Here is a 14,822-nt window from a genome sequence, read left to right as displayed (position 1 = left end):
TCAGTTCTGTATAACTGATGGCTCACCAAGCTAAACATAGTCCACTAGCCAAATATATTATGTTGGTCCACCAGAAGCTCAGTTGACATGTTTTCGTTGTAAGCACAGGTGGTTATTGGCACAGCACACAACTAATGGGCTGTACTCTTCTTGGTGGGTCATAAATTATGCAGTTCTGTTCTCAATACTACTGTCATGAGATACATTAAAAATGTGGGGCACAATGCAGCACAGGTGGGTCTAAGCCTGTTGGCATCAGTGAACTTAACTCTATGCTGTTTGTGGCCCATGAGACTTCAGACTATTTTTCTTTACAGCTTTGGATTAGTATGTTTGGTAAAACTGTGCAGTTTTAGTACTTGGGCAACATGTAAACCCACATAATAACAGCCCACTGGATCAGGCTCAAGGCCTATCTTGTCCAGCATCCTGTTTCACACAGTGGCCCACTAGATGCCTCTAGGAAGCTCACAAGCAAGACCTGAATGCATGCCCTCTCTCTTGCTCTTGCTGCCCTGCAACTGGTATTCAGAGGCATCCTGCCTCTAAGGCTAGAGGTGCGCTATAGCCCTCAGATTAGTAGCTGTGATAGACCTCTCTTCCATGAAGTTATCCAAACCAATCTTAAAGCCATCCAGGTTATTGGCTGTCACCACATCCTGTGGCAGAGAATTCCAAAAGTTGATTATGTGTTATGTGAAAAAGTACTTCCTTTTGTTGGTTTTAAATTTCTTGGCAATCAGTTTCATCAGATGACTCCTGGTTCTAGTGTTAGAAGTGTTTCTCCCCCTCCCATAACACTAGAACCAGGAGTCATCTGATGAAACTGATTGCCAAGAAATTTAAAACCAACAAAAGGAAGGGGTTTGCCATTGCCAAGCCACCTAATGGTGCAGCGGGGGAATGCTTGACTAACAAGCAGAAGGTTGCCGGTTCGAATCCCCGCTGGTACTATATCGGGCAGCAGCAATATAGGAGGATGCTGAAAGGCATCATCTCACGCTGCGCGGGAAGAGGCAATGGTAAACCCCTCTTGTATTCTACCAAAAGAAAACCACAGTCATCTGTGGGCACCAGGAGTCAAAATCGACTTGACAGCACACTTTACTTTACTTATCATTGCCATCTCCTGCACAGTATGAGACAATGCCTTTCAGCATCGTCCTATATTGCTGCCGCCCAATATAGGTGTTTCCCATAGTCTGGGAAACATACCAGTGGGGATTTGAACCAGCAATCTCTTGCTCCCTAGTCAAGTGACTTCCCCGCTATGCCATTAAGTGGCTTATCAGTTTTATTTTCAATCCCCTTCCTAATGATTCCAGGCATGTAAGAGAGAGCCAGGAGCCTGCTAACTTGGCAAAGAGGCACCTTTTAATGTGGTGATTCTCTTTATTTAGCAAGGGGAGAGTAACTGGCCCTCTCCACCCCCATCACAGTACCTCCAGTGACTATTGCTGGTGTCTATCTTAAGTTTCTTTTTATATTGTGAGCCCTTTGGGGATAGGGATCCATCTTATTTATTTATTATTTCTCTGTGTAAACCACCCTGAGCCAATTTTGGAAGGGCAGTTTAGAAATCGAATGAATGAAGATGTGACTCACTATAGCCCTAGCGGGCTCCTCCCACTATCCCTCTCCAGGCAAGAGAGGGACAAAAACCAACTGCCATAGAGCCTGCAAAGCAAACCCTGGGAGAAGCAAGCCCTGGCAAAAACACACACACACTGAGAATTCTCCCTTAAATCGAAGCCAGCCCCTCAAAATCTCTCTCTCCTCCTGTCAGTTTGTTTGAAGAAAAAGGGGGGGGGGGGTGTAAAAACAGTTTGCTTACCTTCTCGTGTCCACTTCTGCTTTTCCCAGAGTAGGCTTCAAACTGAAACGGAATGAACATAATGAACAATTAAGTTATGTGAAAAATATATTGACTTAATGCTATGCTTTCAAATTTTAGTTTATATTTTCTACCTTTAGCAGATATTGTTTTTCTTCATTCCACTTTATAATCTGCATATAATGCAATATGACTATGGAATTTTGTTCACTGCTTGCACAATTTGATGAAATAACCTCTTGGTTGTGAGGAGCAGGATTTCTTTATTGTTGGGAACTTAGTGTTTCTGAACCAGAATGTAAATGAGCTTGTTGAGAATGTTTCTGAAAGAACAGGGGTATGTGACTGCACATTAGTTTTAATTGAGAGTCCAAATAAACTTAATTCCTAAAATCTGGAAATCCTAAAATAAAATCCTTAAATCTGGTTAATATTTTAACCAGATGGAGAGAAATCATTCTTGGAATCAAATCATCTTTACTTGTAGTCTTGGAATTAAATATTTAGTTTTGCTCTAAGGGGCAAGAAGAGCCAAGCAGCATTTTGTGATCTATTAATAGATCCTCTTACCTAACTTTTCTTGAGGAGTGGGCTTCTTCTTACTATTGACTTCATCTACATATGATTCAGAGTCAGGGTTACTCCATAACTAACGTGTGTGGTTTATGTCTAATACATTGTTTTTGGCATTTTCAATCAGTAGAGTATGTCATCAGAAAATATTTATGGGTGATGAGAAGCTCTTGGGTGGTGTGGTGGGAGGAACTAGATTATCAGATTTATTGTGTTTACAGATAATGATAAAAAAGGAATGTGACATTTCAACTGCAAACCAGTAGATGTCTCTCTTGCAACAGATTAGCAAACAGATTCTCCAACATTAATGTGCTTGCAGAGAATAATTAGCAAGCTAACCCACATAATTGCTTCTGTGTTGAGCATATACTTTCTGAACCATTAAAGAAATAAGAACTTCATAAGAACTTCGGAAAATGTTACCTAACTTTAAAAATGTAGGATGTAAATGCCAATGTTTGGATAAAAATGCAAAAAAATGTCTTGCTAAAATACAGTGCATACAGGGCTCAAATATCTCCTAAGTCCTGGAACCCCTAACTAGCAGCAGTTTCACTGGGTAACAGCTGGCCATTTGACAAGTGCCTTTCAGTATATGCATGTAACCGCTTGGTAAATGCCAGGTGATTATTTGGATGCTGTAGTAACCTAAGGCGAATGGTTCAGTCTGGGATAGTTTGAAGTTCTGTTTTCCAAGGCAGAGAAAAACCCCTGAGGCTCAGTTCTTGAGCAGCAATTAGAGTTATTTTTCCCCTTCCCCTCAGCTTCATGCAGGGCTGAGGCCTAAAAAACTGATGCTGACCCCTTAAAGTAATGATGTAGTTGATAAAATATTGAAATGCTTCCCAGCTGTGTATTGTGCAGATTGAGCTGGTCAGATCAGGAGTCAAAATGTTTGTCCAGAGCTGAGCAACAGACCTGTTGAGCTTGGTTACATATGCTGTAAACTATTACTACCCCCTCAAAAACCGTTATAGCTTGCCTCAGATTGGGCAACCAGTACCAAATAATGATCGCTGTTAACTTGGTTTTCTCCTCCAGACATTTGGCTGCGGGCAAAACACTGAGGCTGTTCTGCTTGGCTGCCCATGAGAACTTCCAGTCGCCCCGGGGCTCCCAGCAGCGCCTCGGCAGCAAACCTGCCTATGGAGCCCGCCTCTTAAATGAGATTAAGGGAGTGAGTGCACCCTTAACCGCATTTACCTGACTGTGTGCAGCGTCCGCTGCTTTCAGCTGGTGCTGCAACACTCATGGGCAAGGTGCATTGTGGGATTCCCAGGGGCTGGGATGATGCATCCTGGCCCCCGCACCTCCGCATTGCCAGGGGCAGCAGCAGAGGATCTAGGCGTGTGATCTGCACGCTCAGCAACATCCTGGTGATCGTCTGCAGGAAAGGTAAGGTTATGTAGCCTTCCTCCTCACTGGCCCAAATGGTTGTGCTTTTGTAATTACCAACAGTGTGAAACCACATACTGTCCACCAGTAGCCCCACATAATGCAATGCAAACTAAGGATGTACACAAATCACAATTTGAAGAGCGATTCGCAGCACAGCCCCAGGACCTTTACAAGGGAGGAGAGTAGGTCCATACCTGCTCCTCCGCTGTTCTCCACAGCTTCCTGTATCGGTGTCACTCCGCCCAGCTACCATCGCACGCCAGTGGTGCTCCCCACATCTACCCTAATGTGACAGCGGCACACAAATGGCCGCCGGGCATGCACGGAGATCTAAGGTCTGATATGTATTAAATTCATCTTGATTTATGAGGCACAGTAGAATACACCTTAGGAGAACCTTTAGAATTGTATATTCTCCCAGATCTCCTAAAAATGCTAAAACATTTTTCTGCAGACTTGGTAACATAACTTTTGTATCTTGCTCACAAGAAAATGAATTGAAAGTATATCTGAAATGTTATCAGTGTCTGGTAGCTAGATCAGCAGAAAAATCTTAATGTTAAAACTGGTGTATTTTTAAGTCACCTTGAAAGCATCCTTTCTTTTCTTGCAACTCTTAATTCTGCTTTAGCGTGCTTGAGCATTACAGCACATATGGTGAGTGAGTTCTCCTGCTGTTCTGAGGCCTCCTAGTAGAAGGCCAAATGTGTACAGTGAAAATGTACTTCATTGAGTTTCTTGGTGAATTATCTTGTTTTACAACTTACAGTGATTAAGAAATAGTTGAACTTGCAGTAAAGTTAACATAACTTTTTTGCTTTACATATGAAATCTCTGTTGGGTAGTTATTGACGCTTAGCTAAGCTTCAGTAAAGTTGGGCCCCCTTCTGGTTCCTTATGTTATTAGAACTTCAACTGTGTCATATTGACTTTTTTGATTGGTGTATCATAAAAGCCTTGGCATTCATTTACTTTAATGAGATTTGGGGGGGTTCGCAGGAGACTATAATTGCTTAATTAGCCTGGATCTATGTTGTTTACAGAAGCTTAGGAGAAATATAAAATACTGTAGGGACCTAGTTTACTGAAAAGTGAACTAAGCAAGGCTGTAAATCAGTTCATCAGGGTTCAAAGATAAATGCTACTTCATCTTTGTTTACATCATCCTCTAGCTCTTCCTTTCATGTTAGTGCAGAATACGCCACCTTGGAAGCTGCATGCAAGAAGGCAGAATATAAATTTCTTAAATAAGTTGTGCATTAAAGCTGCAATAGAGGTTTCTGAGTATGCAGTTAATCCAAACAAAAGTGTTACCATATATATTTTATTACTTTTCTTCTTACCTTTTTAAAAACACCTGGTACATGTGTATAATTCTTTGGGGAGTAGCTATAACATCTCATTGATGTGGCAGTTGCTCTTAACAATGCTGCTGAGATACAGGTGGACCTCATTATTTGTGGGGGTTGCATTCTCTGCCACCATGTACCGTACCATGCTCTCCAGGTCCCAGCTGTCCAGCAATGCCCCCAAACCACCCAATTTGGCCAATTTTCCACAAAAAATCATTGGAATTTTTTAAAAACAAAAACTAACAAAATGGTCATCGGAAATTACCTCAGAGGTTATTTCTGGCCACCTAGGAACCACAGATATGCAGATTTTAACCCTTTCGTTAACTGTATACTGAGATCAGGTCTCTATTGCCTCACCATGGATACGCAAAACCACAATTGTCAGGACCACAAGTGACAAGGTCTACCTGTATGTTCACAGCTTCATGGATAGATCCCCTCAAGGGCTCATGATCAGACTAGCTATGTAGCAGATGTTTAGCATGTAGTAGCTCATATCCAGGGAATGAATGATTCATGCAGACAGCTACACATACAGGTTAATGGACACGTACAAGTTAATAGAAGAAGAACTCCATTCATCATCATTACTTTGGCTTGACTTTTGCCCTGACATCATCAGAATACAAAAGTGGTATACATATCTTGTGGTGTATATTTCCTTAGAACAAATAGATTTTCTTTCTCCCCTACCTCCTATTATTAGTGCTTTTTTAAAGCAAAGACCTCTGATTTTACACCACTAGATTTTTCTGTCTCTGAAGGAGACAAACAGCCAAAATTCAATGGGCACAGAGAAAAAATAAATTTGTGATAAATTGCAGTTTTTTCATGTGACAGCTTTCTTGGAATCCATCTTCTCTTTTGATGCTGTTTTGGTTGCTACCCTTTTTTTCGTTGCCCTTGCCCATTCAAAGGTGGCCATGACTTAGTATTTGAAAGCCAAGGCAAAATGGCCCCAGCTATTAGCTCCTTCCCTTGAGCTCCAATGCTTTTCAGTCAGCCTACTACTAGTGGTCCCTCTAATTTTTTTCATATCTGTGTGGAATGAGTTTTGTTCTGGGCGGCAGTATCAAGGCAGTTTGCATGCAACTGCATTCAGAATCAGGCCTTCCTGATTCAACCTGAGCAGGATCTAAAATAAACTGAGTGGGCATCCAAAAACTTGTGAGCACGCACACATGCCTTACAGGGAACAGTGCATACTACTCCTGCTGCTTCTGGATGATGGTTATTATTATTAGCTATATATTTAATTCTCCTGGGTGCGCCTTTAGAATGTGCATCCCGGCCCCAGCTGATTGGCTGGGCGATGGAGGTGCCTGATAGGCTGAGGTGGTGGTAAGGCCGGGCTGGGCTGTGCCAAAAAACAGGAGTGGTAGCCGGGTCGCGGTGAGCCAATGGGTCGCAGTGGCGAGGCAGCGGTAGGCCCCGGAGGTGGCAGTGGGGTGAGGAGGCGGCTGGGCCACCAGGAAGAGGATACGGCCCAGGAGGGGATGGGGCCAGCTTTAAAGCTGGCCAGAAAACGTAGGGGGAGTGGGGGAGGAAAAGTCCGGGTGGGAAACGCTGGCCCCAAATACCGCACAGATGTTCTGTGCGGGATCGGCTGGTTATTATTATTTCTTGTTTACACAGTCAGACAGGTGTTATTGACTGGTTTGTTTTATCCAGACATCGAGTCCTTCCCAAGGACCTGGGATGGCTGAATTTTATTATTAGTGTTTTTGATGTTATTATTATAGATATCATCGCAAAATATAGGCTGTTCCCAGTAAAGTTGCTTTTTGTAATTGGCTGATTGTGGTGATGATGATGATTAATTTGATTTCTATACTGCCCTTCCAAAAATGGCTCCGGGCAGTTTACACAGATAAATAATAAATAAATAAGATGGATCCCTGTCCCCAAAGGGCTCACAATCTAAAAGGAAACATAAGATAGACACCAGCAACTGTCACTGAAAGTACTGTGATGGGGGTGGATAGGGCCAGTTACTCTCCCTTTGCTAAATAAAGAGAATCACCACATTAAAAGGTGCCTCTTTGCTAAGTTAGCAGCGGTTATAGCATCTAAAGCTTTACTCCAATGTGCTACTGCTTTAGCTTACCTAAAGGTTAATCTTGCAGTTCTAAAGAGATTTCACACTTTTTAAAGAGACACTTTGCATGCTTGGAGGTCACCTCCTTTCTTATAGACATATGGAAGTATACGAGAGAGAAGAAACACAATCTGTAAAAACAATCACAATCTGGGAATTTTGCTTTACAGATGCATTTTTTTAAAGAGGAGATTTACGTTGTCATTCAGACATTATTTTCACAGGTACTACCACAAGACTCAGCCGGCTGATTTCTTGCTTAATGAGCTGCAGCTGTAAATCCACAGCAAGATTCTAGTAGTTTCAAACAGGGATGTTACATGAAAGCTTATTCTTCTGTGGTTGTGTGTTTGCTCTATTTTGCCTTGTCCTGCGTGTGATTGAGATGAGAGAAGGGCACGGAGGGTTTCCAAGTCTGGAGAAGGGTACTGAGTGTTGGTCTGGAGGATCAGGGATAGCCTATGGTCAAAGTGCCATCAGACTTCACTGTCTTAGCAGTGTAAAACATGGGACCAGATGGTTTATTTTCTTTATATCTTTCAAGTATTCAAGATGGCTTTCAGTAGTAAAGGTTGAAAATAACAGAACCATACAGTACATAGTGTAAAAACTAGAGCTGTTTCACACAGAGCCCTAGCATGTGGAACTATACAGGTTTCACATACAGAATGTGATCTCCCCCTAGGAGAGTCTAGAAGGAGTCCTTGCACATAGCACATCTGGGGGAGTGCAGTGTCTGAACCAACCAGAGGGAGCAGTGCATGGGCCAATTGCCTGCCTCCCACATTCCCCTTTGTGCCACCTAACCTCTTCCATCCCATTCAGCCATACCTCCTCCAAGCTCATTTGCTCTCTAGCCTGAGTTACCCCAAAAGATTTTGCGATCCTACCCCACCTCATACTGAACGGGTTGGGGTGGCATGACTAACCAGCACTAACCAGAGGCTTGTAGGGGCCCAGTCTTCACCCTTGCTGGAACTCAAGTAGCCAGAAAGTGAAAACACTGAGCCCTAGTAGCAGTGGAGTCCCTGTGCCCCCCTAGCATCCTGAGGAAAGTGAGCAAGAATCAGAGTTCCCTAGCTGCTAAACCCCATCAACAAAGAAACAAGAACTGTAGCAAAATGAAAATGTATATTAAACAGCATTAAAGTAGGTGAGTTCTCAAAACAGGATCAATGAATAGGATTGTCAGTGGTCTTGTCCCACCAGCAGAGTAGCAGTTGGGGTGTTTCTCTGTGTACCATCCCCTACTGGTATGCTGCTGCAGCAGCAGTGGTGCTCTTACCCCTGGACTTTGGGGCCAAAGTCCAGGGCCTCCACATGCCCTGCCCCCACCCAAATTCTCTTAGACTGTCCCAGGTGGTGTGGTTGCTGCTGGCCTGTACTGCGCTGGGCGGCCAAGTGTGATTATAACCTGTGCCGGTGCTTTAGAGACAGAGTGGGGAAAGGAAAATGTGGGATGGGAATTACTGTGTCTGTCATGGTGCGTGTGTGTGTGGATGATGATTAACTTGCAGCAGGAGGGGAGCCTCTGCGGGTGGCGGGGGGCTGGCTCCAACGACCTTTAGGTCCAGGCTCCAAAATTACCTGTGTGCACCTCTGTTCACCAGTACATAACTATCCACCTAGCAGCTTGCAAAGGTATAGGAGCCCACTGGGACAGGAAATCTGGCAACCCCACAGAGGAATAGCTGGAATCACTGCACTAGTTACTGCTGCTTGTCATATTCTGGGGCTTCCTTTGGGCCTGCATGATTATTAGTCCTGGCTGTCACACTTGTTGAAGAGCTGAGAAACAGGAACAGTAATGGTCAGTGATCAGCTACAACATGTAGTTCATAAACTTCAATGCTCAGTGTTTGTGAGTAAGTAACTGAGACAGAGTACTACCGCCTAGGTGCTCTTTCAGTGCTTTTGCCTCATGCTCCCCTTCCCCCTTGAAAAAATCTTGCTATAGAGAGTTGCAGTGGAATGCCATGTGCAGTGACTGCTTTGTTTATTCTGTTGTTTGGGGCCAGGCTGTGATTCTCCAGGGCAAAAGAGATCATGAGTATTTAGCCAACAATAGCAGTGGTTGGAATATGGGGCTCCTGGAATTCACTACCAGAGAGCTTTTCTGCATGTGAAGTTCACAGCACCCAGCATGTACTGCACAGTCTTTTGTGTTGCCTGTGTGACAGACACAGCCATTCACGGTTGCGGGAAGGATGATTAACCAACACGGTGTCAGCTATGTTGTGGCTAAAGGTTGGAATTGGGGGCCATAGTGGAGATGACATTCGAGACATTGCAGCAGTCATACTTTGAATGTGAGGTCTCCCCACTTGCATTCCGTTTACCTGCATGAGATGTGCTGACAATGAAGACCTTAGTTGAGGTATCTGGGTGAATCTACGGCAAGGATTCCTATAAGTGTTCTGAGAAAACAAGGGTCCTCAATCTGCTCTGCCCATACATGTTCTGACGCTAGGCTGTTTGTGTTCCTTTGCTCAGTGGTTCCCACCTGCTGTGTGAGTACATGAGGCTGAAGAGATATAACCCCATGCTATCTGCCATATTATCTGCTTTCTGGGTTCTCTGTCAGTGTTGGATATACTGCTGTTGGTGTCTGGGGATAGAGTTAGTCTGAATTGTAAACGCTGCATTGGTGCTGTGAACCCCAAGCCTAACCCTATCCCATACATAAACCCCTAACCTAACATTAAGCCTATCTCAGTTCTAACCCCAGCTCTCATGCTTATGCTAATCCTAACCCATGTTTTCCTGGATTTTCCAGGAACGTAATGAATTTTCCCACTGTTTTCTGTTTTTTTAGTAGTCTGGTCTGGAACCTAGGGATGTGCATGAACCAGTCCGGAGGCCATTCATTGTAGAAGGTTCGGGGCGGGCGGTGCGGGTGGCTCTTTAAGTGCAGGTGAGGGTGCCCTTACCCCCCCACACACACTCTTCTCCCACTGGGGTGCCATTTTTTGGACAGTATATGGGGTGGCAGCATACCTCCCTGCCGCCCCTTCTCCCGTTCTCAGCCAGAAGTAATGTCTGTGCGTGCACTTGGCTCCCACGTGTGCACATTGCACACATGCCATGCACATCGCACGTGCGACGTGGTGACATGCGCGCGCTGGATGTGTCGTGTGCGTGCGGGAGCCGGGTGCACGCACAGACGTTACTTCCGGCTGAGAATGGGAGAAGGGGCGGCAGGGAGGTACGCTGCCACCCCGTATACTGTCCAAAAAATGGAGTGCCGGCGGGGAAGAGTGGGGGGAGGTCACCCTCCCCCGCCCTTAAAGAGTTACCCCATCCCCCGGCATCGGACCGCAGCTCCGCAGTTCCGTGCACACCACTACTGGAACCTATCTGTAAAAATAGCATGTTTCTTATCTTTCATGGTTTGGTCTGGAAGTTTCATGTCAGTCCAGTCAGTGAGGCTTATATATTATAGATATATGTTTATGTAAAATATAGATAAAATATTACTGCATCAAGAACGCAACTGCTTATAAAGCTATACAGAGTATAACAGAAACTTTTGCATGAATGTGTTTGTAATTGCCCTGTAGCAATGAGTTCTGCTTCCGAATTAGAGCAGTTCTTAGCAGCATAAACCAAATCTGAAACATAAGCAATTCAAAAGGTTGCTACCTGATTGTGCATGTGAAGAAGCCCTGTATAATGGCATTAATACCTTTTCTCCTACTCCTTTGTATTTTGGACAGACTATGCAGTGCAGTTTTAGCAACTTTATTAGTAATTAATTATTTTTAAATTATTTGTAATTAATAGTTAGCATGATGAAGCATTAAGAGTCTTGTCTTGATTTTGTTACAGGAAACAAAAGTTCTACTGGCACTTGAAACTCATATTTCCTCACAGTCATGCTAAATTCACAGAAAAAAGGTATCTACATATTTTTGTTCACAGTGTTGCTTTAATATAAAATCTGTGTGATTGCTGTATCGTGTTTTACTTGTGTGTGTTTAAGATTTGTAATGGCCTTCTGGCTAAACAATAAACTTAACTCATAACATTAAATGTAAATTACTGTTTTTAAAAGAAAGTTATAGCTTAAAACATTGTTTAAAATATTTTTTCTTTGTTTTCTAGAAATGTAGCTTATCTTTTTTGAAATAGTGTCTCATTTCATGCTTGTTAGGTTTCTTTTGTCCATTTAATCTGCAATCAAGAAAATTGCAGTATTTAGTGCTTGTGGTCCTTGTTGTAATGGAAGTATCTTGCAGTAATACAATCCTTTTTGTAGCTAACTTAGTAAACACCATTGCTCTTTCCCTTCTACTGTTTTGCATCTAGAAACAATAGGAAGAGGGGTGACGCATGCCATTGGAACAGATTTATTTATTATACAGATGTGTGTCTTAGCTTTCCATCATCCCATTCTACATGTAAAGATTTCGAAGATATCTTTATATTTAAAATACGAACTCTTCTCGGTATAGAAAAGGACATTTAAAACAAGGAAACCTTATCAGGGTGGTACTTTTTGTTCTTTAATTAGGGTGAAAAGAGACAGGTTCTCTCTTGTTTTAATCTATACTAGCTAGCCTGTTTCATGAGGATATTCAGATGTATCTGCATACATGTTGACTGGATGATGATTGGCTTATCTGCTTTTGCAAACATTGTGCATCATGACTGATACACTTTTATCATTTTGGGCAAAGGGTGCCAGATGATAAACCATTGTGTGACATTCTTAAGTCGTATGTTGATCCTCAAGAGTCTGATCCTGTTATCCGTCAAAGGTATGTACTTAAAAAAAAAAAAAAAAACCCACACTCACATGCACTGTATTCCACTTTACAGTTGTATCCCGAAATTTATTACCCTTTTTGCAGAGATTCTCCATTGTTAGCTGCCCAGATGACCCTTTCCCCACAATTCTCACCCTCAAAGCATTTGATAATTTGTTGTTGTATGTATGTATGTATGTATGTATGTATTTATTTATTTATTACATTTATAAACCGCCCCATCCAAAGGCTCTTGGCAGTGTATAACAACTTTAAAAAGACCTAAAAACACACACCATTTAAAAGACAGTTCTAAAAACAATATAAAAACAATTTTAAAAACCATTTAAAACTAATTAAAATACTTTAAAAAAACAATTTACAAACCTTAGAAGGCCAGGCCAAACAAGTAAGTTTCTAGGGCTCTCCTAAAGGCCGACAGCGAGCCTAAACTGCGGATATCTGCCAGGAGTACATTTCATAGGCCAGGAGCAGCTACAGAAAAGGCTCAGTTCCGAGTTGCCACCAGACATACCGGTAGCAACTATAGACAGACCTCTCCAGATGACCTCAACAAGCGATGGGGATCATACTGAAGAAGGCATTCTCTAAGGTAGCCATTCAGAGCTTTAAAGGTAATAACCAGCACTTTGTATTTTGCCCAGAAACATATTGGCAGCTAGTGCAACTGTATTAAGACAGGCATAATATGGTTTCTCTGGGTTACCCCAGAGACCAATCTGGCTGCTGCATTTTGAACTAACTGAAGTTTCCGAACTACATACAAAGACAGCCCGAAGTAGAGCGCATTGCAGTAGTCGAGCCTAGAAGTTACCAACTGATGCTCAACTGTTTTGAGGTCGTTCTCTTCAGGGAATGGACGCAGCTGTAAAATCATCCGAAGTTGATAGAAAGCGCTCCTGGCCATAGCCTCCACCTGATATACCAGGGTGAAGCCAGGATCCAAGTGCACTCCCAAGCTGTGTACCTGTTCCTTCTGGGGGAGTGTAACCCCATCCAGCACAGGAAGATCTAACTCATTCCCTAAATTCCGATCCTCCACAATGAGCACCTCCGTCTTGCTTGGATTCAGCTTCAGTTTGTTATGCCTCATCCAAACCATTACTGCCCGTAGGCAGGCGTGAGTGAATGCCATTTCATGATGAAGATGATAAGGAGAAATAGATTTGGGTGTCTTCAGCATACTGATAACACCCTGCACCGAATCTACTGTTGACCTCACCCAGCAGTTTCATGTAAATGTTAAAAAGCATTGGTGACAGAATGGAGCCCTGAGAGGCTGCATATAATAACTCCCATTTTAAAGAGGAACAGTCACCAAGCTCCACCATCTGGAATCTGCCTGAGAGATAGGAGCGGAATCACTGCATAGCAGTGCCTCCTATCTCCAGTTCCCCCAGGCGATCCAGAAGGATACCATGGTCGCTGGTATCAAACACCACCGAGAGATCCAAAAGAACCAACAGAGTCACACTCCCTCTGTCGATTCCCTGGTAAAGGTCATCCATCAGGCTAACCAAGGCAGACTTAACCCCATATCCCGCTCTAAAGCCAGTTTGAAATGGGTCTAGATAATCGGTTTAGATTCCAAAAACCCTCTCCAGCTAAGAAGGATGAGCTGTGTCTGACATGTATTATATATATTCCAACAGTCTTTTGTGAGACAATCAATTATAAAAGTACATTATAGAGTATGTGGTTCACCATATCTTCATTGTGCACACCCCAACAAGCACAGTACTTGGATTGTTTTCTCTTGAATAAAACAGAATTTTCCTGAAACATGACAAGGTTTATCAAATGTTATGTTATGCCTTCCATTTTAGATTAAAAATCTACACAATGTCCCCTCAATCAGATATTCAAATTCTTATGAAAATGGAAAACGGGCCACACAATTCCATCAGGTAAGAAATTTAATTTCTTATGTAGAAAGAAAAATGTCATGTCCATGTCTGGTATGGATAATAAGGTGGCTACAAAGTGGCCAGATTGTTGGGAGCAGAAAAGAAAATAGTTTCATTGCATCGCTATATTTTAAATTCAACCCCTTGAACACTGGCTCACAAATGTGTATTCTGGTCACAACTGGATGATCCTCTTTCCATGCAAAAGAAAACAAGGCCCAGGGGCTGGGTATGGTGTAGTGGTTAGAGTGCTGGACTAGGACCAGGGCTTCAAATCCCCATTCAGCCATGATACTTGCTGGGTGACTCTGGGCCAGTCACTTCTCTCTCAGCCTAACCTACTTCACAGGGTTGTTGTGAGGAGAAACTTAAGTATGTAGTACAGTGCTCTGGGCTCCTTGGAGAAAGAGCAGGATATAGATGTAATTAATTAATTTAATTAATTAATTAATAACTTTGCACAAGGCCTTTAGAGAATAGAAATTAAGAGATCTGGTTCATGATCCATTGAATCCATTAGAAATGGGTTCTGTGTCTGTGCTGAAGCCTATCAGTGTGGACTACCACAGCTCCTCTCAGTGCTTGCGCCCTGCCCCAAGTGACCACGTGGCTATTTAAGGCGGGAGGAAACGCCAACACTTCAGTTCCTTTGCGACTGCCCTAGCAATCGGTTCCTTGGTCACTGCGGCTCCTTTATACTGGTTCCTTTTTCTTCGTGAGTTCTAGAAAGAGAAAAATATTTATCGGACTGATTTATCGGCTATTGGACTTTGGATTGCTTAAGACTACGTTTTGACTTGTTAACAAACTGAGATGACAGATGAGACGGATAACTTGGCTAACTGTTATCAGAACGACTGACGACGGCTATGGATAGCCCTAAAG

At 43.0% G+C, this 14,822-nt stretch overlaps 1 protein-coding gene across 1 annotated transcript in view; it reads left to right on the top strand.

The window, feature by feature from the left end:
• ZNHIT6 (zinc finger HIT-type containing 6) overlaps positions 1 to 14,822 on the top strand; it is a 78,404-nt gene that overhangs the window by 11,702 nt on the left and 51,880 nt on the right. The window contains exons 6-8 of the mRNA XM_053245277.1: positions 11,090 to 11,158; positions 11,941 to 12,021; positions 13,857 to 13,937. Of these exons, the coding sequence (XP_053101252.1) occupies positions 11,090 to 11,158; positions 11,941 to 12,021; positions 13,857 to 13,937 (231 nt within the window). The remainder of the gene's footprint in view (positions 1 to 11,089; positions 11,159 to 11,940; positions 12,022 to 13,856; positions 13,938 to 14,822) is intronic.

The sequence above is a fragment of the Hemicordylus capensis genome, chromosome 4 (assembly GCF_027244095.1).
Source record: "Hemicordylus capensis ecotype Gifberg chromosome 4, rHemCap1.1.pri, whole genome shotgun sequence".
NCBI classification, from domain to species: domain Eukaryota; kingdom Metazoa; phylum Chordata; class Lepidosauria; order Squamata; family Cordylidae; genus Hemicordylus; species Hemicordylus capensis.
This window is presented reverse-complemented; position numbering and strand designations above follow the sequence as displayed.